This window comes from Ochotona curzoniae, unplaced genomic scaffold (genome assembly GCF_017591425.1).
Source record: "Ochotona curzoniae isolate NIBS_2020 unplaced genomic scaffold, NIBS_Ocur_1.0 contig_3190, whole genome shotgun sequence".
Lineage (NCBI taxonomy): Eukaryota > Metazoa > Chordata > Mammalia > Lagomorpha > Ochotonidae > Ochotona > Ochotona curzoniae.
Window position 1 is genome coordinate 872,335 of NW_024465751.1, and position 22,769 is coordinate 895,103.

General features: G+C 54.6%; 1 protein-coding gene across 1 annotated transcript in view; it reads left to right on the forward strand.

The window, feature by feature from the left end:
- The window catches only part of ZFAT (zinc finger and AT-hook domain containing), a 158,815-nt gene extending 136,502 nt beyond the window's left edge, over window positions 1-22,313 (forward strand). Inside the window, exon 16 of the mRNA XM_040979247.1 lies at window positions 21,440-22,313. Coding sequence (XP_040835181.1) covers window positions 21,440-21,664 — 225 coding nt within the window. The 3' untranslated portion in view covers window positions 21,665-22,313. The remainder of the gene's footprint in view (window positions 1-21,439) is intronic.
- The last annotated feature ends 456 nt before the right edge of the window (window positions 22,314-22,769 follow it).

The following is a 22,769-nucleotide window of genomic DNA, read 5'->3' on the forward strand; positions in this document are numbered from 1 at the left end:
TGCAAATTGCGTAAGGCCAAAACGTGAGCTCTAGATCTTACGAGAGTCAGTTCTAGATGTTCAAAATGACCAAAATTTCTTCCCCATACAAATGGTACTCTGAATGTAATCGAAAAAAGTTTTTTTTTTTTTCCCATGATTTGTTAGTGTTAATTGGAAAAGGGTCCTAGGTAGTAAAATACACCATTGTCGAGTGAAGATGATTAATCCTGTCGTCATTTCAGGATTTGGAGTGAAAAATAGTGGCATTGCAGGGGGTCAGCTGACAGTGCTGGAAAGGGAAGAGTGGAGGAAAACTGTTGGGTTTCGTGGCTTGTTTTCTTTTTGTTTTTTAAATAGACATGGGAACATCTCGACCCAGTATCTTCTGTGTACATTCATTGCAGAGAATGTAGTGACTCCCTGTTGTGTCACCTTTTCTTAAGTGTCCGCATGAAAACTGGACTCACAGGGATCAGGCACCTGGCTCAGGAAGGGACCTCTGGAGTGCCCCTTGCCAGCCTGGCGGAGGGAAGCAGCAAAAACCTTGGGGGCAGTGGAATGCAGCTTGATTAAAGCCAAACTCTTGTGTGAAATAATGCCATGCTTGAAAAAGTCTTGGGCTCAATCGGCTCTAGGCTTTATGCAGAGGAGATTGATATTTGATGAATGAACGGGTCTGAGGAGGCCAACACAAGGTCTGCTGGCCCAGGTAGAGCTGCCATGAGTGTCTCCAAGGATGCTAGGGACCTGAGGACACCCCCACAGGTGCCACCACACGCTGGCTGCTGCCATCACACTTGGCTTCTCTTACAGCGGGGTAGCCTGGTGTAGAGATTTACCACCTTGGCTTGGCTTGGCAGGTACTGACTAAGCAGTCACCTGTGCTGCGAGTTCGCATGTGCTTGGTGACTGACACATGCGTGTCTGTTCCAGGGGGTGCAGGTTGGTGTGCGGTGGGCTTTCATGCCAAGCCAAGGTGTTGCCAGCTCCCTGCTCACTGGAAAGGGTTCAGTTCTCCCCTTCTCTTGGCCTCCTCTGACCACTGCAGCCCTCGCCTCGCTGCCCCTCCTCTCACTGTCAAGTCCAGGAGGGCAGGTTGAGTTGTTCTTGTGTTTGGGCGCTCTGTCCTCCACCTCCGTGCCCGAGTGGACATGTCTGACTGACTCTCCTGCCACCTCCACTGAGACCTTCCCCCAACCCTGACGAGTACACTGGCACCGTGCAGATAATCCAGGAGGCTGTATCCATCATGGCATCCAGAGGGTATGTGCCCTGCAAGTCTCTTTGCTGTGTGAGGTGACAGCTCCAGGGGTTCAGACATGGGCATCTTTGAGGGGGCCTGGGGTTCTGCCCACCAGCCAGGCTTAGGGAATTGAGGTGGCCACCATTCTGGAGAGTCTCCGGGGGGAAGGTGATCTTCACTGTCCTTGGGCACACACACTGCTGGTGCTGCTTCCGCCAGCCAGAGGCCGTTCCATGCACCCAGGGTATTTCAGTAACTGGATGAGATGTACGAGATATTCTGAAGGGAAGCCATGGACCTCTGTGCATGTAGTAAGTCAGTTCAGTATCACAGTTTGTGAAAGAGGCAGAGTGCAATGGAAAAGGAACAGGCAAAACGGGTCAGGGGGCCTAGTATCTGCAGACCCTCCCCAGGGGATTGTGCTCACACAGGGGCGAGTGCTGGGGAGAGCTGGACCAGAGCATGGTGCTTGTGGATCCACAGTCCCCAAGGCGAACCTGGGATGGCAGGTGGGAGCATGAGCTGGTGGCCGGTCCTGGCTAGGGTGCCAGAGGTTGGGGAGTGTGGAAAGGCCCCACTTACCCTATTGTAGCCATAGACTGGAGTCCTGAGTGCTCAGCCTGGTATCTCTCTTTATCCTTTCCCAAGTCCAAGCCGTCCATGGCTTTGTATCACTTCCAAAAGCGTTCTGTCCTTTTGTGGCGCTCCCTCCGTGACCTGCACTATCTACTTCAAATCGGTTACCAGATTCACGCATACAGTTACAGGATCTGTAGTGAGCTCTCCTGCCATTTGTGTCTGTCCCTGGCCTTCCAAACCGACAGGGTGACCTGTCCTTTCCTCCCTCCCCTGGGGCATGTATCATAAAAGGGCACCTGATAAGGACACGGTGTTTGCTTTCTAAAGCTAGGAGGACTTAACAGATTGCGTTGTCTTGAGTCCTTTTAAATTTTGTTTTGTTTTGTTTTGCTTTGGATAATTTTTTTTTCGTGTGTGACATGTGTGCATTTATTATTATTTTTTTAGTATTATTAATTACATTGCATTATGTGATACAGTTTTATAGGTAGTGGGATTCCCCCAACCCCCATGGTGGATTCCTCCACCTTGTTGCATTACCACAGTTCAAGTTCAGTTGAGATTCTTTCATTGCAAGCATATACCAGGCATATAGTCCAACATCTTATTGTCCATATAAAATTAACGGCTTGTTGGGGAGACCATCTCTGGTCTGATTGGATGATTTTTTAAAACTAGGTTTACACTGATAGCAAATGGAGGAGTTGTGTGCATTGCAGAGGGTCCTCCTGTGGTGGTTTGGTGGGGGGACCTGACTCCATAAGCCCTGCCTGAGCTGCAAGCAAAGCAGTGTGTGGCATTCTTTCTTCCTGTTGCTTGTCCAAAACAAAATAATCTTGTGCTTAGACAGAAGGAAGAAGCTCCAGGGTTCTGTTACACAGGAGGGTGACTGCAGAGAATGATAATGCGCTGTGTGTTTGTTTTAAAAATACAACCACAGAGACAGGATTTTAAATGCTTTCATCATAAAAAGGTGAGCCAGGTTTGCAGAGAGAGCTGGTTCGCTCTGCTCTCACCAGTGTGCTTCATAGCAGGGAGCTGGCTGCATATGCTACCTGGTAAATAGGGACAGCTCTCATGATGAAAACGGGCTTTCAGAGCATGCGCCGTAGGTAACCAGCTAGGTCATTACCTGGCTGCAGAAACCCACCTGATGCAGCCTCATCCAAGTGAGGCTGCCCGGGGACATGTGCCTTGCCAGACCGACTTTCTCCAACCAGGTGAAAGCTGCTACTTGACTGACACTGAATAGAAAACACACTGTGCTGTCAGTGGAAGATGTGTGTGTGTGTGTGTGTGTGAGAGAGAGAGAGAGAGAGAGAGAGAGAGAGAGAGACAGAGAACCAGCTCAGGGAAGGCTGCTGGTTCCTGCGATGTGTGCTGGCAGCTGCATGTCCTGCAGAACCATGGAGTTGTTCCTAGCTGGAGGCTGTCGGACTTCTGACCCAGGAGGAGCTGTGTCAGCCCGAGATCAGGGGCGACAGACAAGTCAGCGCAAGGCCGGTGCAAGGCCAGTGCAAGGCCGGGCAAGGCTGGGCAAGGTCAGTGCAAGGCTGGGCAAGGCCGGTGTAAGGCTGGGCAAGGCCAGTGCAAAGCTGGTGCAAGGCTGGTGTGAGAGTACCAGCCTCAGGAAGCACCTTGTGTGGGAGCCATTTTCTGACTCCATTCAGACCTGCAGCTGTTAGAGCAGACCACATAGTCAGCTTTACTCACTGGACCCGTCTAATGCTTTTAAAGTTCTGATTGATTCATTTGAAAGGCAGAGTTAGGAGGGTGAAGGGAGGAAAGAAGCACGAAGAGACTGACCTCAATCTTCCATCTGCTGAATTACTGCCCAGATGGCCACAGTGGCCAGACTGAAGTCAGGAGCCTGGAGCTCCATCCCTGTCTTCCAGGGGAGTGGCAGATACTCTAGCTAGCTTCTGCTGCTTCCCCCAGCATGTTAGTATGGAGCTGAATTGGAGGTGGAGCAGCTGGGACTTGAACCAGTGTTCACATGGGATACTGATGTCACAGGCTCATGGCTGCATCACCACCCATTGCACCATGACACTGCCCCCCACTTAAATGTTAACCTTGTGGAAAAACACCCTCAGCTCCATACCTGGAGTCATCAGACCTCAGATGGCTGTCCTGGCTCCTGTGCAGGGGGCTCAGGCACCCCGCAGGCCCCCTCTTGCACTTACTTGTTCAGCACCTTTTGTTGGTGGTCTCTCCCTGTGCTGGAAGCTTCTAGGAACTCAGTGGCCAGAACACCAGACAGGGAGGAGTAGTGAAGCTGGCATCTGACCTGCAGGCGCCTGCCCACTCCCCACCTGGGTCTGGATGATGCACACACACTGCCATGACTGCTTCTAAAGCCTTAACTTCTCTTTCCACCTGCTTTAGCTGCTAATTTTTTTTTAAATGTCAGTCTTATCATTTGAATGCCTGCCACCCTCACTGCCAAAAGACCCTCGCTCATGTTGCCGTCTCAGTGTTTAGGCGTGAGGCCCTGAAGGAGATGCGCATGGGTCCAAGTTGTTCTAAGAAGCGGGCTGATGCTCCCTTGTTCAGTCTGTCTCCTTCTCTCTCCCTCCTGTGCGCCCTCTCGCACATCTCTGAACCTGTGGTGCCATGCCATGGTATGGTGCAAGAAGGCCTTCAGCAGGTGCAGCCCTTGGATGATGGGTCCCCCACGTCCAGAGCCATGAGCCAAGTAAAGCCCTGAGCTGCAGTGTGGCCTTTGTGCAGTACCCTGAGACAGACGGTGGGCAGTCTGGCTCTGCCCACATCAGCATGCCACCTGTTCCAGCTGCTTCCACCCAACCATGGTCATCTTTGGGTGTGTCCCCGTGGTAACTGGCACTGGAAACTGATGTTGAGAGAGTGTGGGTCAGAAGAGAGAGGTAGGCAGAGCTCCCCAACGCTGGGTCAGTGTGCAGTGTCTATGAGGTGGCTCCAGGAGCTGTTTTCCCTGGAAGGCATGTCTTGAGTGCTAGCCAGCTTTGCTGTTGCTGTGCATTAGCACCTGGTTGGGAAACACAGTCTACAGAGGCCACTGAACCAGTTGCCTGTTTGACGTCCACTCTAAGACCATGAGTCATCTGCTCCCCTGTCATCTGGTCAAGGGCATGTTATGGGGTGAACTGCTCCACAGCAGGGCATGTCCGGGGCAGCCTTGGGCCTGACGAAGCCTGGGGCCTCGCCAGGCTTGTGCAGGGCTAGCCTCGAACCCACCTCCCTGTTTTCCAGAGCAGATGCTGAACAGATTTGTGGAAGAATAGTGAGGAGAAAGGGAGGACTCTGAGAAGTTGCGTCTGGAAGGCACATCTGTTTCTCTTAGGAGCAGTGTTTTCTGTTCTGGATTGTGACCAGGTTGCAGGAGCATGGCCAGAAGGCCTCTGCTGAGATAAGTCCTGCCCTCACAGCAGGTGGTGGGCATAGACCAGCCATCCAGGTTGCCCCAAACCAGGCCTGAGCCGAGGTCTCTCCTCTCACCTGACCAGCAGCACGCCAGGGTGACATCTAGGCTCACGTGATGCATGAGTCTGTCTTTTCCTCTCCTTGCTCCCACGGAGGCCCTTTTCCTGGGCTCGTAGTCCACAGACCTCTCCTCTACTTCACGATCCGCGTGTGGAGGTGAAGCGGGCATCGCTGACCAGCCTGTCCCCCACACTGATCCTCACTCACCACCCCCGTTCACGGCCGCGTGGGCCCTCATTCCCTGTTGTCTCTGTGAGCATGACATGGCAACAGCCACCTTCTGTCCTGCTCTGCCCTCTTGCACCTGCCAAACCCTGCCTCGCCAAGGACTGCAGCAGCATCTTGTCCTGCTATCTTGTTTCTGTCATCATGTGGGAGATTCCGACTGTGCTCAGAGGATGTGGAAAGAGCTAATGGCCCTGCAGTCCCTGTGCGCGAGTGCTCATGCTTGCTGTTAGGGCACTGTGGTGTGTGTGATGCCTGATGTGACCGCACAGGCTCACTGCAGTCCTGATGGGCAGCCAGGGAGCAGGTGCCTGCACCAGTGTGAGATGCTCAGGTGCACAGAGGAGTTCCTCACGGGCATCCGCACCTGACTTGATCCCTTAATCCACACTCCTTTAGGTCCCTGTTCAGTGGCAGAGAACTGGTGATGCTGGAGCCCTCACTGTCCCTCTAAAAGCCACTTCTCACCTGCAGGATGAGGTTGGTTCCCTGCTCAGTACCCTTGCTGCTCAATGCACTTGACCTTGCTGCTTTGTCAGCCTTAATCACATCAGGCTCCTCAGTGTGCTCAGGCCTCTGGAGTCGACTCCTGCCTCCCATCCCTTGTGAGACGCTGCCTGTTGCTGCCGGCGGTGACCCACAGCGTAAAGACTCAGAATCAAAACCCACTCGGCGGATGGCTCAGTGCCCGGGCTGTCCTCTGCTGGTCTTCCTTAGTTCTAAGCCTCTTGAATCTCTTTTTCATCTTTGTCTTAGATACAACTTTTCCCCTGAGAATTTTATTTCTACCTTAGTTTCTAAGTGGCCGATGGTCCAAACCACATCCTGTTTTCCAACCTGTCTGGTGATTTGCCGAGCCCTTTTATGCTGTAACAGTCTGCGACAATGCCTTTTCTTGGTGACACCTGCAGCATGGAAGTGCATGCTGTGTGTGTGGCCTGAAAATCCCTGAACGCTCTGCCTCCTGTCCATCGCAGGTCCTGGTCCCCACATGACCCAGCCTGAGAAGCCCAGAGGCTCTGCCCCCGGCTCCCTCAGGAGATCTGGTCCCCATGTGCCGTCCTCAGCTCCCCCTCAGGGTAGTCTCGCTGAACTCGCTTCTGTCTCTGTTGCGCTTTCCTGCCCTCTCTGCCTGGCAGCTCTGGTTGGTCCTGCCACCAGACTTGCGCTTCTCCTGAGCATCAGCACCGTTGAGTTTGTCCTTGTGTGCTGGTACCTGGTTCCTGATCCACAGCGCCCCCTGCCACCACCCTGCCAAGAGCATGTGGGTTTCCTTTGATCCAGCCCTTCTGTGCTGCTTCATTGTGGCCGGTGGGCATTACTGACTGAGGTCTCTGAGACTGGCTCAGTCTGGTGTGGAACTGGGAGGGAGGCCCGGCTCAGATTTGCCCTGAGGCAGCTCTTCAGACCTGCTGCTATTGGGGCTCACGCACCTGCCTTGCCTCTGTCTTCTCACCCATAGATGGCACCCTCGCCCTCCTCATGTCCAAGCTGGAACCTGGTGCTGCCTCCCATCTCCTGGGTTCTCTAGTCCTATACGCGCAGGCCCCACACCCATAGCCTGCCCCAGAGCTTCTCTCCTCCGCCCTTGCTGCTCAGTGCAGTCCTCCCCAGTGTGTGAGAACACCTGAAGGAACGTCTCTGCTGTTGTGTGGCATGGCCGGTGTTACAGCAGCCGTGCCGTACATAGCTCGGAAGAGAGACTTGTGAGTGTTCGGCCTCTGGCGGGATGATGGATCAGGGGATGGAGGCGCCCCGGCCCTGAGTGAATCCTTGCCCGGGAATACGTGAGTCATAGCACACTGGGCTGCACAGACGTGTGCAAATATTGTGTCAGTGAGAGAATCAGGAAGTTCAGGTCTGCATCCTTCCCCCTTTCCAGCAGACTTGGCTCTGCCCTGGTCTCTGCTGACGTCAGAGCTGCTGTGTCCCATGCCCTGGGCACTTGAGAAGCCTGTTCCAGGCTGCTGCCAGGCCTCTGCCCTGTTTGCTGCAACTACTGCTCTTCTCTGGCCTCTTCCCTCCTCTCTTGCTTCTCTGAGAGCCACTTTCCACAAGGAAGACAGTGATATGTTATGTGTGAGTGTATAAAGATTTGTTTATTGAAAGAATGAAAGAGAAAGTGACAATGGAAGAGAGAACAATCTTTCATCCAGTGGTTCACTCCTCCAGTGGTTGCAGCTGCCAGGTCTGGAACAGGCAAGGACAAGAGCTAGGACCTCCCTCCTGGTTCTCCCCACGTGGGTGGCACAGGCCCAGCTACTCAAACCATCATCACCTACTGCCTTTCCAGGCATACCCAAAGAGAACTGGATTAAAAGCAGAATAGCTGAGACGCAAAGAAAGTGGCACTGCAGTGTTGCAGGCAGTGGCTTAACGCACTGTGCCACAGTGCTGGCCACTGGAGTGATCTTTCAAAGATGTGATCCATTTACAGCTGACCTCACTTGAAACCCTCCAGCAATTTAGACCCTGGTAGACTTAGGCAAGAACCTCACCAGGCCCCACAGCAGCCTCCCTCCCATCTCAGTTGCCAGTTGCCCAGGAGTCCCTGGGCCCCTGTGAACTCATCCCAACCTGTGGCACTCTGGGTGCCACTGCAAGTTCAGGGCCATGGGAGTGCTGTTCCCTAGAGCTGTGGGCGATGAACTGTTGCTGCCCCGACTGTGCTGTTGGATGGCACAGCTGGGCCTGCTCCAATCCCAGAGCTCTGAGAGCAAAGACCCTGTACCACAACCCCAGCCCTCCTGAACATCTGCACCAGCGCAGGCAGGAGCTGAGGAGTTGGGCTTGTGGTGGCTGCCACCTTTGTGGGAAGGACTAATGCCATCCCTGCATCGGCACTCGGCAGAGAACCCAAATGTCTTTGTTTAGGTCAGGCCTGTCTGGGATGCCCTGCGAGGCAGGATTCTACCAAGACAGGCCAGGGGAGCGTGTGTACTTCCTGTTTCCTCAAGAGCAGGGACCCAGGCTCCAGAAGCAGCTGTGATGTGTAACAAGGGGGACATGAGTGACTCCATGGCCGCCTGCAGTAAGGAACCCTGCCTTGGCCGTGCTGGCTGTGGGAGGTGGATAGTCCCACAAGAGCTGCTTTCCGTTTGAGCACACTCTGCAGGCTTCTGCTTGTCTTGGCCAACCCTGTGGCCACCTCCAGTGCTCTCTGTGGCTTCCTCTTCTGATGATCTGTTTGTGGCAGGGGAACAAGCTGTAGTAGGGTGCATTTAGAGGCTTTTTCAGTATTTAGAGCCAGGCATGTTAGATCACATGACAGGAAGCTCTGCAATGAACTGGCCACCTTCGTTGGACTGGCACGGAGCAGCCCCTAGCTGTGGGTTCCTTGACAGGGGAGCCCTGTGATGGGGTGGTGTCTCCTGAGAAATCCCTTCATGGGTGTCACTCCAGGTCCATGGTACGATGACAAAGCCCTTGGCCTGACCGATAACCAGACTTCAAGTTTGAGCCCTGGATCTGTCCCTTAGTACTGCGTGACCTTGAGCTGTGTCCATCTTCTCTTTGAACTTCTGCTTCCTCCTCTGTTAAATGTTAAAACAATAGGATTACCTGTCGGGCTGTCATGTAAATTGTACCAGATTATACAGAGTCTGGAAACGGCCCTGTGTCTGGCCCAGAATGAGCCCTCCGTCACATGTGAGCCCTCCTCTTGGTAGAGGAAACACAGCCTCTCCATTGTGTGCAGGTGGAACTTGGCCATGAACTTTTCTGTTTCTGGCTGCTTTTGTACATCTGAGCTTGGTGTTGGGAATCCCCAGGGTGCATAAGATGTGACGCCTTTTGTAGGAGAGCTTGTTGCTTGGACCAGGCAGCTAAATCCATAGTTACGTCTTGCAGATCAGCATGTGGGGGCGCTCAGTTTCCTGACCTTGTAGCCTTCAATTGCTAGAGAAGGTCCCAGGGAAGGCCGCTACACACTGGACATTTGTGTCTCCTCAAAATTCAGGCCTTGAGAGCTAAGCCCCAATGTGGTGTGTGATTAGGGAACTAACACCCAAATGGGATTCCTGGTGTAACAGGAGGCAGCGAAAGAGCTGGCCCATTCTGTCGCGACACCATGTGGGAGGTTAGGAACCAAAAGCCTGCCACCTGGGGGAGACCCCTCACCGGCACTCCCCACGCTGCCACTGGGATGGCAGATGTGCAGTGAGGAGCCTCTGTGTGTGTCACTCCCTTGCCAAGGCAGCCCCAGCTGCCTCAGAGACTGAGTTGGAGCTGTAGTGTTGGACAGGGGCAGGTTCTGGGTAAGAGGGACCCCTGGGTGTGATGCCAGACCTGCAGCAGAGTCAGGGCTACGTGGGCCTTGCTGCCCAGGAAGGGCATAACAGTGCAGAAATGAATACTATGTGTGGTTTTCTTTTTGAGTTTTATTTATTTATTTTATTATTATTATTTTTTTTTTTTACTTGAAAGAGCTACGGAGAGAAGGAGAGATAGAGAAGTATCCTATCTGCTGGTTTAATCCCTAAATGGTTGCAGTGGCCAGAGCTGAGCCAGTCTGAAGCCAGCCAGCCAGGAGTAGTTTTTGGGTCTCCCACGTGGGTGCAGGGGCCCAAGGATGTGGCCATCCTCTGCTGCTTTCCCAGGCTATGAGCAGGGAGCAGGATCAGAAGTGAAGCTGCTGGGATGTGGGACATGAATGGGAGCCCTTTGGGGATGCTGGCATCGTATCAGAGGCTCAGCCCTGAGTGTGTGGATTTGATGAGCAGAAAGTGGTGGCCTCAGCAGGTGACTTCAGGGCTGGAGCTGGGACTGCTCGCATCAGCCCCCGTGGTAGATGTCGGGGGTGGCAGTGCTCAGAATGAGGAGTAAGTACCAGTTTGACAAACGGCTTGAATGGCTTTCAGTTTGTGGAGATGAGTGCAAGCAATGCAGACGTTCTCCCCCAGAAACTTGGATTTCTTACAGGGCCTGAGCTCTGTGCAGGGACCCTTCTGTGTCCCTTTGTCCAACAGGACTGCCCAGGGGTCCCAGGTGGGCCTCACTCACCTTTGTCAAAGGACAGGGAAAGAAATTTCTGGGCAAATATTGCTGAATCGAGGGAAGGAGTCTGCATTCTCAACAAGAATAGAAAGGGAGCGAATCCTCGGGTGCTGTTTGAAGTGCAAGGGCCCGTACTGTTCAGCCTCAGGTTTTATCCTTTTAAAATGTACTTATTTGAGGAACAGAGGTTGACAAGCAGTGCTCCTCATCTGTTGTCTACTCTGTAAAGGCCTGCGATGGCCAGGGCTGTGCCAAGCTAACTCCAGGGGCTGGGAACTCAGTCCAGGCCCCACTGTTTCAGCCATCCACACTGCGTCCCAGGGTCTGCATCTGCAGGAACCTGGAGCAAGAAGTGGGTACTGAATCCGGGCACTCCAGTGGGAGTCCTTACCTACAAGGCCAAAGCCCTGTCCCCATGGCCTGCATCTTCACCCAGCCACCTGCCCACCAGGCAGACGAAGTAGTTGATAATCAGAAAGGCCAGAAATGTGAGGATGCTGACTCGGCATGATATGGGGCAACAGGTGAATAATGCACCTCATTCCTAAGAAGACTTATTTTTCAAGACATACTTATTTTGAACATTAAGATTTATGACAGAGAGAGAAAGATATTCGACCTGCTGGTTTGCTTCCTGGATGGCCGCAATGGCCAGGGCTGGGTCAGGCACTCTCCCCCAAAGTCAGGAGTTTCATCCGGCATCCCCACATGGATGGCAGGAGCCCAAGCGCCTGGGTCACCTTCCCCTCGCTCCTGCTGGCCTTGGAGCTGGATCAGAGGTGGGACAGCCAGGGTGAACCAGGGCCCACAGGGGTCGCATGTGTTACAGGTGCAGCGTTTGCTGCTACCCCGCACAGCACCGGTCCCTAAGTTGCAGTAGAGGGGATTCCGGTGAGACGAATTCAGGAAGGGTTCACCTGAGCCTCAGGGTTGCCATTTATGCCTGGGTCACCAGGAGAGGCTGAACATCATGGGAAGAAGGCCTCCCTGGGCCAGGGCTGTGGCACTGGTCCAAGGCCCTCACCACAAAGCTTGGCACTAAGGAAAACTGAGTGTGTCGCAGGGGGAGGGGGCTTAAAGTCAGCACAGTAATGAATTACATGCAGGAAATCTGTTTACATACAGGAAAACCCACAGCCAGCAGGAAGCCCTTGCCTGCCCCTTGCCTTCCAGGTCAGCATGTCTTCTGGGGAGTGTGTTAGAACAACACCTTCAGTGTGTGTGCAGCACCTGTCGCTGTCCGCACCTGCTGTGTGGGCATGGGTGCCAGCTGGGCACATGGGGTCCTCTCTCAGTGGAGAAGTGAATGTTTGGCATGAGATCTTCTGGGTCTCATTGCCTGTGAACGTGACTCTCCTGCTGTAACCACGATGAAGGGTAAGGGGCAGCTGTTTGCCTAGTTAGACAGCTTGGCGGAGTCTGCATCAGACCCCTGGAGCACACAGACAGCAAATACCAGGTGTTCTGGCTGCACGTCCCCTACTTTCTGCTGTCCAGTGGCTTCATGTGGCCAGTATGGGAGAAGCCTTGTCCCCCTCTCATGGCACAGAGGCCGGGAAGAGGCTACCCTCTGTCCCCATTCTCCAGTTTATGGTTCATTCTCCTTCAGTAAAGACAGCCAGCCCTTCCCATTCTCTTTCAGACCAGTGGAGCCCTACTGGACGAGTCCATGTAGCAGCTGGCACCCATCAGTGCTGTGTGCCCAAGAAACAGGGCCACAGCTGGACTGCCCATGGGTGCCCATCTGTGCTGTGTGCCCAAGAAACAGGGCCGCAGCTGGGCTGGCCATGGGCGCCCATCTATGCTGTGTGCCCAAGAAACAGGGCCGCAGCTGGACTGCCCATGGGTGCCCATCTGTGCTGTGTGCCCAAGAAACAGGGCCGCAGCTGGGCTGGCCATGGGCGCCCATCTGTGCTGTGTGCCCAAGAAACAGGGCTGCAGCTGGGCTGGCCATGTGGCTCCCTGCACCCGAGACCCAGTTCTTTGCAAGGGGACACTGGTGACTTCCGTTCAAACAGCCACAAAGCTTGCACTTGGAATCTGTATTTTCCCGGAAGAAGTGGCAGCCGTCTACACAAAAGCAAGAGAAAAACAGGGTGGGAGGGAACCCTTCCTCCGCCCTCCTCAGGGAGCACTGTCACTGTGTGCCGCAGAATTACAACCTTGCTTGCTCCCGGGTGCCCTCCCCTTTCCAATGCCGTGGTGTGCACTCTCTGCTCATGCGTGTGCCCTGCTGCTTCTGCAGGCTCATTGCACGCAGTGCCTACCCCTTCTCTTCCTTCTTTCTTTCTTTCTCTTTTTTCTTTTTAGTCCTGTGCATGTATATGTATTTTTAGAGAGAATTTATTGTTTCATCTTTGTTGCTTGCCCACCCTACTTTATTTATGCATTTTCTTTCCTCCATAAATTCCAGCTGGTGTTTACCATTTCTGCCTGACCCTGGCATACACAGCTGTGCTGTTAATGTGGGGTTGTGGAAGCGGATGTGCTTGCTCGTTAACCCTGCAGAAAGGCCCTGCCCGTGTCTGTTCCAGGAACACTACAGGAGGCATTACTTGGCTAGAACTGAAGCAGTGGGTGAGCCCCGAATGGCTGGAAAGGATGTGGCTCCTTTCCCAGAGCTCAGGCACGCACAGGGACAGTTTCACCCCGTCAATGGGCAGCAGTGTTGATGCTTCACTCTGGTCGTGGCCTTGGACTTGGGTGTGGGTCTGCAACCCTCCAGGCTCTGCTACTTCCTGGAGTCAGGGGATCATCTTGAGTGGAAAGAACCTCTGGTGGCCATTCCGGGGGAGGAATCGTAAGTGGAAGCAACTATGGAGTGAGGTGTCCATTCATCAGGTGGTGATGGGAGGAGCAGATGAGGAGGGCACCTCGGAGACCAGCCCTCTGCCAAGGGGCCCCAGCAGATGGTCAAGGGTGAGAGAGGGATGTGTTCAGCTGGCAGGTGGGGCCAGGGCAGGGAGGGGATCTTGTCTTCATGCTGGGTGTGACAGGAAGACGTCAGGAGAGTCAGTTAGGAGGGCCAGGGGCCACACAGCTCTGCGCTTCGAGTTCAGTTCCTTGATCATTTGATCTCGTGGAGGGATTCTCCCTCTCTCTTCTCTCTCAGGACTTTTTCATGTTTTTAAAATTAACACAAAGAGAATAAATTTCAGATAGTTTATAGAATTCTGAGAAATGATTCTTCCTACCCTCTCTCTTAATTTTTAATATTTTGGTAACATTTTTAATTTATAGCCACAGACTTAATGCTGCAATAAATAGGAAGTTCCGCAGGTGAAACATAAATGCCTGCTCTGCAGGACTATAGGCCAGGGCTCTCAGCGGCGCCCCGAGGCGGCAGTCCAACTCACGTTCGCTCAGGGTTTTCCTCTGGAGGCTCTTAGCCGCGTGGGTCTGGCCCTGAGTGGAGGGATGAGCAGGAAACCCTGCTCCTGGGTCTTCTCTCAGGGCTGCGTGGGAACTGAGATCAGGGGCCAGGGACACTCCGTAGAAGGTGACAGACACCTGCCAAGGTGATGTAGGAGGACATCACATCCTAAGAAACAGGCAGAGGAGGTGGGGAAGGGATGTGAGCAAGTGAGATTTCTCCTCCCACTGAGAGGGTGACGGAGACAGCACAGTGCAGGGATGGCCTCAGAGCCGTGCCCGCACCCTAACCATGCACAGCACAGTGCAGGGATGGCCTCAAAGCCATGCACATACCCTAACCATGCACAGCACAGTGCAGGGATGGCCTCAGAGCCGTGCCCATACCCTAACCGTGCACAGCACAGTGCAGGGATGGCCTCAGAGCCGTGCCCATACCCTAACCGTGCACAGCACAGTGCAGGGATGGCCTCAGAGCCGTGCCCGCACCCTCACCGTGCACAGCACAGTGCAGGGATGGCCTCAGAGCCGTGCCCACGCATGTTTACATGCATGTATATTAATGTGCAAGGATGTAGTTACATTTGCACACACACATGCCTGGATCATATGAAGACACACACGTAGGCACAGACTCATTGCACCTGCATCTGGCCTATCTCCTTGTACTTATCTGGCTTTTAAAGAAAAAAATTATAGTTTATTTATTTGAGAATCACAGCTGGACAAAGAGGGAGAGAGATTTTGTCTGCTGGTATGCTCCTCAGATGACCCTAACAGGGAGGCTCAGCCAGCCAAAGCCAGGAGCCTCATTCATGTCACCTCTGTGGGTGGTAGGGCCCCAAACCCTTGGACCTTCTTCCCTGACTCCCAGCAGGACTGCAGAACCAACCTGGCAGGTGTGGGAGTGCTGGCCAGGAAGTCAACAGCAGCTCTGTTCTGTCTTCATTTCCTGGGCTGCTGCCCCAGGGAACTGTCCTTCCGTGGACATTACCGAATCCTCAGAGAGAGAAGGTCACCCAAACACAGTTTGGTAAATAGGGGGCTAATCCTGCTTATTGGAAGTGAGTTTGAAATACGGACGATGCCTGAAGCAGATGGCCTCCCGGTGGTGGTGGGTGGTGGGAGATGCCAGTGGAGTTGCGTTTCCTTCGGGAACATGAATGACGGGCCCTGCCCTAGACTGACCTCTAGGCACACTGGCCCGGGTGGATGCGGCCATGGTCCCCGGTGCCTGCCACGGTTGCAGTGCTTGCGGACATGTGTTCTTGTGAAAGGAGACACAGGTGTGGAAAGAAACAGTGCTTGGGCCCAATGCAGGCCAGTGGAGAGTCATGAGCAGGGCAGGTGGCCCCAGTGCTGCAGCCTTCCACTGGGTCCACCAATGGGGCAGAGGCCCGGGGGAGTCCAGGTGCAGCCTGCATGAGATGAGGACAGGCACACGGGCATGGGCAGAACTCTGGGCAGCCTGTTATCTGCTTCATCGCCACTCTGCTGTTGGACAGGGTGCTGAGTTCTGCACGTGTGGTGCAGCACAGTGCTGTCTTTGCTGTCTGTGACCTGCTTCAGGTCACCTGCTTCAGGCTGCAGTTGTCCCACTTGCTGGGCACTTGCTGTCTTTATGGGCCGTTTGGTCAGCTCGCAGCCTGGGGAAGATAATGCTTGCCTCCCAAGCTCGGCTGTCCTGGCCCAGTCTCCACCACCACTGCATGTTGGCTAGTTTCTAGTCCACTCAGTCATTTCTGCCAACATTCCTTTGGTGTCCACCCTCAGGCCAGTCACCGCAGTGGCTCATGGCTACCATGAGATGTTGTCTGGTGCAGGGGCATGGGCTGCAGACTAGCACAAAGCCTGGGCAGTGCTGCTGGCTGGGTGGCCCTGGGCGGTTGGTATTCCTCTGAGCCTGGGGTTTTTCCCCCACACACAGTAAGGGAATCCAACCTCTGGGGCTTCTGGAATTGAAACTCTCCACGGATGGGTGTGGCCTTCCGCACTTTCCTGCCCCGGGACAGGCTTGGAGTCTTGTCCAGCAGACTGTCACCACCTCCAGCACTGCCCATGGCAGTGGGCATCCTGCTGCTGTAACAAGCCACAGACTGGAGGCTGACAAACACTGGGGGATTTTTAAAGAAAATGATTTATTTAAAAGGCCAAGTGGCAAAGGAGACAGTGTGTGAGGGTGGGTGTTGTTGGGGGGCAGGGAGGGTGATCTTACCTCGCCCACTCTACTTCCCAAATGGCCAGGGGGTGTGAGGGCTGAGGCACTTGGGCCATCTTCCACTGCTTTCCCAGGTCATTGGCAGGGAGCTAGGTCGGAAGTGGCGCGTCTTGGGCTTGACTTGAGGCCCATATAGGGTGGCATTGTCCACTGTGTCAGAACACCCTTCCTAACAATGAATTTTTCAAGAAGAGATTTATTTCAGTTATTTGAAAGGCAGAGTGATCTATTTGTTCACTCCTTAAGTGGTTGCAATGGCCAGGTCTGGGCCATGCCAAAGCCAAAACCCCAGCCAGTTTTCCCACTTGGGCAGTAGGTGTCCAAGCACTTGGGCCAGCTTCTGCTGCCTCCCTGGTGCCTTAGCAGGGAGCTGGATCAGAAGTGCAGTAATGCTCTGGTGTCGACTGAAAATGTCACGAGTGGTTGCTTAACTTGTTGCACCAGAACTCTGGCCCTGAGAGCAAGTGCTTGTTTGCCTCCTGGTCCTACGGGCTGTGGAGTCCAGGGGCCTGCTGGGGGAGAGGAAGGGAGCATGAGAGACAGAGCAGCAAGTGGGTCACATTTACTCCGTCCTCAGGCACACACTCTCATGCAGGGCACATTCGTCCATGCCTGAGGAAAGAAACTGAGTTTGTAAAAGTTCTGCCTCCCTAAAACTGTTCCAGTGACAGTGTGGCCGCAGAGGGAACCCTGGAACCATGCCAGTCATTCTAGAAGGTGCTGTGGCACAGACACGCAGGTGCACTGGCCTTACCACCTAGGAGCCATGCCACCCTTGCTCCACACAGGAATGCATCACATGCCAAGTCCTCGTGCAGCGGCTCTGCGGGGGTGATGCTGGGGCCATCTTCCTGAAGGGGGGACGCCCTAGCTAGGATTGTTGGGAGGGACATAGCTTAACCTGCTAAGAAAGGTGAATATACAGAATATAGCAAGGGGAGTTGGATCAGAAGACAGGTGGGGCAAAAGGAGACTGAGGCAGCCAGAGTCATCCCTGGCTGGCTGGCACCATGCAGTGTCTCTCAGGGTTTGCCCAGTAAGTGGGCTGGGAGAGGGTGACACCATGGAAGTGGGGCACGTAGGAGTCTGGATGGGAGGCTGCAATGCAGGATCTGCAGACCCCATTGAGAGCCTCACTTCTGGCAGCAACGTAGTGAGATCCCAGAGAACACGTGAGAGATGGGCAGGCTGCGGGACACGGCGCCTGATGCAGGGATGCTTGTATGGTCCCACTGTCGCAGGTTTTCCATTAAGCTGTCTGGGCTGTTAATCATTTAGCTAAATGACACATTCACTCCAATAACTAGGAAAAAAGGAATGGACACCTCAGGGGGTAAATGGCACCATGAAAGCCATATTATTTCTGTCATGGAGAACATTTTTCATCTCAAGCTAATAGATTCAGCCACCAGCATGATTTTTTTTTTTTTTAATAAAGGGAATGACTGAGAAGCCCCTTAGCCATCAACTGGTCAGGACAGAACAGGGGTGATAATTATTCTTGTTGTTCTGTGATATGTGTGACCTCAGTCATTGTCACAGCTGCGCCTGCCAGGGATGGTCTCTGGACTCAGGATCCCACAGACCAAGGATCGCGTTTTTGTGTTTTGCGACTGTCACACTTTCAGTGAGTCACAAGACACTAACAACATCGGTGCCCCGCTCGTAAAGTAGTACGGAAATGCCCGAGCCACCGGTCCTGTGTGTAAACACTTGTGAGGTGTGAGGCAGAGTTGAGGAGAGTGCACGGGGCGGGGTGCATGTCCTGTTTCCTGGGGATCAGAAAGGAAATGTCCAGCTCACAGAGGTGACAAGAAGACAGTGGGGTCCTCTGCCACTGGAAACACATAAGGGGCATAGCACACCCTATCGGGCAGTCTGCCATCCCCCTCAGTTCTGCATGCGCCGTTCACAGGCGAGCTGCTTGCACCCACAGCCTGTGCAAGGGCAGGCAGAGCCTCACAGCAAAGTCCCTGATGAGAACATGGACCTGGCCCAGCCGCAGGTGGCAGGTGATGCTCTGGAACCCAGGGTGATTGGCATGTGGGTTTTAGAGAAACACAGCCCGTGCCCTGTGAGCCGAAACAGATGCATGCTGTTTCAGGGCTCGGGTGGAATGCAGTCACCTCTGCCTCCTCTCGCCTGGATGTTGAGTGCAAAGGACTGTATCTGGAGACTTTACCGTACTCTTGATAATTATCAGTGGATGAGCTGCTGAACAACCAGGAACAGTTGAAAAACAGGGAGGAAGGGCAGATTTCTTAAGAGCTGGCATTGTGACGTAGAGGTGAAGCTGCCTGCTGTGATGTGTTCCCAGTGGGCGCTGGTTCCTGTCCAGGCTGCTCCACCTCCCATCTGGCTTCCTCACAATGCCATAGGAAAGCAGCAAAAGATGGCACGAGTGCTTGGGCACCTGCACCCACATGGGAGACCAGCTTCTGACCTCAGCACATACGTTTCTGGAAAGATGCAGACAGACCTCTGCCTGGTGGGCTTATTGACCAGGTGGCCAGTACACTTGTCAGGCCTTCTGGGTACTCCTTCCTCTGCGCACTGTCCTCTCACTGTGGCTAACATACCCTGTCACGAAGCAGCCCACAGCCCCCAGGCCTGAGGTCACAGAGCTGACATTGATTGCCTTCAGTTCCTGTGTGTTGGCCTTTTTTTTTTTAATAGACAAAAATTTATTTTGGTTTGAGTTACAGGGAGAGAGAGATCTCCCATCCGCTGGTTCACTCTCCAAATGGCCACACCATCCAGAGCTGGGCCAGGCTAACGCCAGCAGCCTGGAGCTTCGTTGGGATCTCCCACGTGGGCATGGGAGCACTTGGGCCGTCTTCTGCTGAATTTCCAGGCTGCTGGAAGGGAGCTGGATTGGAAGTGGGGCAACTGGGACTCGAACCAGTGCCCACGTGGGATGCTGGATTACAGATGTAATAGGCCTAACCTATTACATTACAGCACTGATACCCTTCAACCTGCTCTTGATCATGTCCCCCTCCCGCTGTGGCCAGCAGCCACGTCCTGGTCAGCTCTGTTGTCATGGGGATGGACAGCTGGGCCCATCCCTCTCACAGGCCTGGCCAGGGCACTGTTCCTCTTTTCCTTACAGCCCCTTCAGGCCCCTTCAGCGCTTGGACAGCGTAGACTGGGGTTATTACAAGGACGGGAAGTTTTAACCAACAAAGGTGGAAAATTCCCATCAGGGAATGCTTGCTCGTGACAATCGCTGTGTCCTTAGAATGGTGTCACGTCCCAGAGGCTGGCTCATGGCGCCTGATTGAGCTGATGCTGCCTGTCTCCCTGCAGTGTGTCTGGCCTGTTGGCTCACGGGAGGTCCTTGGGGTCTCAGGCCTGCTCCTCCTCATTGTGTGTGGAAGCTGCAGACAGCTCCTCAGGCGGGGAGCAGACTGCTCGCCCCTTCCCTGCTCCTATCCGGTGCTGTCTGTCATGTCAGGTCAGTTGACATTGACTTCCAAAGGCCTAACTCGTGATACACTTTCCCAGGTAAGTGAAAGTGAAGCAGACAGTTGGACAGAAAGAAAACAAGAAGCAGTGAAAGTCTGGTGTAGCATAGTTCACCTGGTAGCTGTCCGGCTCGCTGGCTTCTGTGAGGTCAGATGGAAAATCCCTTCAGTCCAGGCAAGGAAGCCCTCCACAGCCTCCCACGGGTGCTCCCGTGCACCTTCCTGCTCCCGGGCTTCGGATCACCTGAGGGCAGGAATGAGACTCCCACTGTGAGGCTGTGGGCCTTCCCCAGAGAGCCCATCATGACGAATGGGGAGGGGGCAGGAAGCAGTCCGGTTCCGGCTGCCAGCGGGGACAGAGGGGAGTCAGATGCTGCAGGTGTTTGGGAACTGCCGCTCTCCACATAGGGCAGTCCTTCCTCCTTCCCCGCCTGCCTGGAGCCTGTCACTCCCCCGCCTGGCACTGTATCCCTGCTTGCCTGCCATGCAGGGCTCACTGTCATTCTCTGCCGTGCTGCTGGGTGAGCAGGCTGGCGCTGAGGGCTCGCTTCACTGCCGATGATGCTTTGAGTCATTGTGTGTAGCTAAGACCAGGCAGATGCGGTGCCTGCCCTCGGGTGCTCACAGCTGAGCAGTGGCTGGTGGTGGTAAAAGTTCAAACAGCAAGTGCCTGGGAAGCCACAGTGCCTTCCAGGTCATAGCTATTTACAAAAGTGTCATTGAATGAAGAGCTGGAAAGATAGTTAGTTGGCTGTGTGGTTAACCCCCCCCCCTACTCTGCAAGTAGAAGCTCCTGTAATTCCCATGGCATCATTTTCTTTTTAAATATGTATTTTTAGTTATTTATTTGAAAAGCAGAGTTAGAAAGAGTGGAAAGCCATTCAGTTGCTGGTTCACTCAGATGTTTGCAGTGGCCAGGGCTGGGCCGGCCCAGAGCCCGGATGTTGGACTCTGGGTGTTGATGGGTGTGTAGGTGCCTTAACTGGCGACATTGACTGCTTTCCTGGTGTGTTAGCAGGGAGCTGGGTGGGAAGTGGAGCAGCCAGGACTGGAACTGGCACTTGTTGAAGATGCCAGTGTCACAGGCGCCTCGCCCTGCTGTGCCGCAACCCTCGCCCAGCCCAGCAGCCTTGGTCTCTGGCTCACACTGGGAAGGTACTTATTGAGGTCTTGCAGCTGGCAGGTGCTGACTGATGGCCACAGGTCCGTTAGTGCAGGACAAGACACTGGGGTCTCTCCGCTCTGCCACGAGCACGCACTGGAAGTGAGCAGGGTCCCTGACTGCCCTCCGGGGATGTTCGGCCTGTCTCGTTCTCCTGCTAAGCAGCTCAGCCCCTTCCTCCAGCTGTTTGTGTTCTGATCCTGCACTCGGCCCTGCAGCTGTGCTCTGCCTTCCAGATGTTTGCATGTCCTGTTTCTCTGGTCAAGATAAAAAACAGCCCAGAACTGGTGGAGTCAGGAGTAAGCGAAATCAACGACAGGTGGAGCGTGGCCTGGCCTGGCCTGCCACCCTCCAGCTTCGAGCTGCAGAGAAGGGCCTGGCTGTGAGCTCGGGGGGTCCTATGCAGCACTCCGAGGGGAAGCCATCCTCTCGCAGCTTCTGGGAGACCAAGAGGCAGCATGGTGGCTATCAAACAGCTTGACTTGGAGTTTGAACTTGAGTGCCACCATTTGCCACAGCAGGGGGGCCGCTGTTCAGGTTGGTCTGTGTCACAGAGCCTCGTGTGCCTCCTCTGTGAGGTGAACCTGTGTGGGAGGGCTCCATGGAGCACACGGAGCGCTCCTGGCGTGTGCCACCTGCTCTGTCCACTGTGACCGTGCTCTCGCCCCTTGTGGTTCTCACCCCCGGGCTGGAAAAGCAAGACCCATGAGCTCTCTCTTGCCGCCTTCCAGGTCACCGATGAGGAGCCCAGCTCCAACCACACCGTCATGATCCAGGAGACCCTCCAGCAAGCCTCCGTGGAGCTGGCTGAGCAGCACCATCTGGTGGTGTCCTCCGACGACGTGGAGGGCATCGAGACGGTGACCGTGTACACGCAGGGCGGCGAGGCCTCGGAGTTCATTGTCTACGTGCAGGAGGCCGTGCAGCCCCTGGAGCAGCCGGCGCAGGAGCTGTAGAGGACAGCAGCATTGCACGGCCACGGCTGTGGGAGCCTGGGAGACCACCTGCCCGCCTGGCTCCCAGAGTGGCACGCTCTCCCTGCCCTTCCTGCCTAGCAGCCGAGATGGGACTCTGCTGATCCTTCTTTGGGTGGGCAGGGCCATGGGCATCACCAGCAACCCTGGCTCCCTGTCCCCAGCCCACAAGTATGCCCTTGTCCCGTAGTGTCTGCCTCTGGACAGGCTTATGTCGCCTCCCCCATGTGCCCTGCCCATGCTGGCTTTCCCTGCTTTGGGACCCAGAACAGAGACTCCCCGTCTGTTCCTTGAGCCACATCCCCAACTCCGTGACCCCCAGCCAGGGGCCCAGACCTCATCAGGGACCGCTATGCAGTACGGTGAGGAGGAGAAGCCATGACCAAGGAAGTGACCTTACAGTGGGAGAATCACCACTGGGTGGGGGAGGGTGGGGTTGGCCCAGGCTCTGTGGACACAGTCGCTCCAGCTCGGGGTCCTGGGCCATCAACACATGAAGTTATCACAGCCTGGCTCCTATTCCAGGGTCTTATCTTGCCATCTCAGAATTCTTTCAAGAAAAATGCACTTTTCACTTCTAACCTCCCATTCTAAGGAGGCGAAGTGGATGAAATAAAAGCCTTTGCTGCCCTGGTCCTTTGCATGCTCTGTTATGGGGGATCATCTATGCTGCTGAGACTTGGACCCAAGTGGACAAGGGCACCCAAGGCCTTGGCAGCTGAGACGTGGGCTGCCCGTCTCCTCCTCTTGAATCTGGGAGGAGCAGGTGGCTGACACCCAGGAGTCACAGCAGGTGCTCGTGGTGGAGCCCACACTTTGGAGGTGGAGGCATTGAGTACAGTCCTGCCACACCTGTGCATACTCGGGTTCCAGAAGCCTTCACCCACCCTCACTCCCTGAGGTCGACTGTGACATGCGGATGCTGCTTCCGATGAGCACGTGGGCAGGTGAAGCCACAGCCAATCTGTGGAGGAGTGGAGAGCAGAGGTCGTGGCCCCTGCACTTGCCTTCACTGTTAACAGCCCCTCTGAGTTCCTAGCAGGGCCTGAGGCAGCCTCATGGGGGACAATGTCCAGGCTGCTGCTAT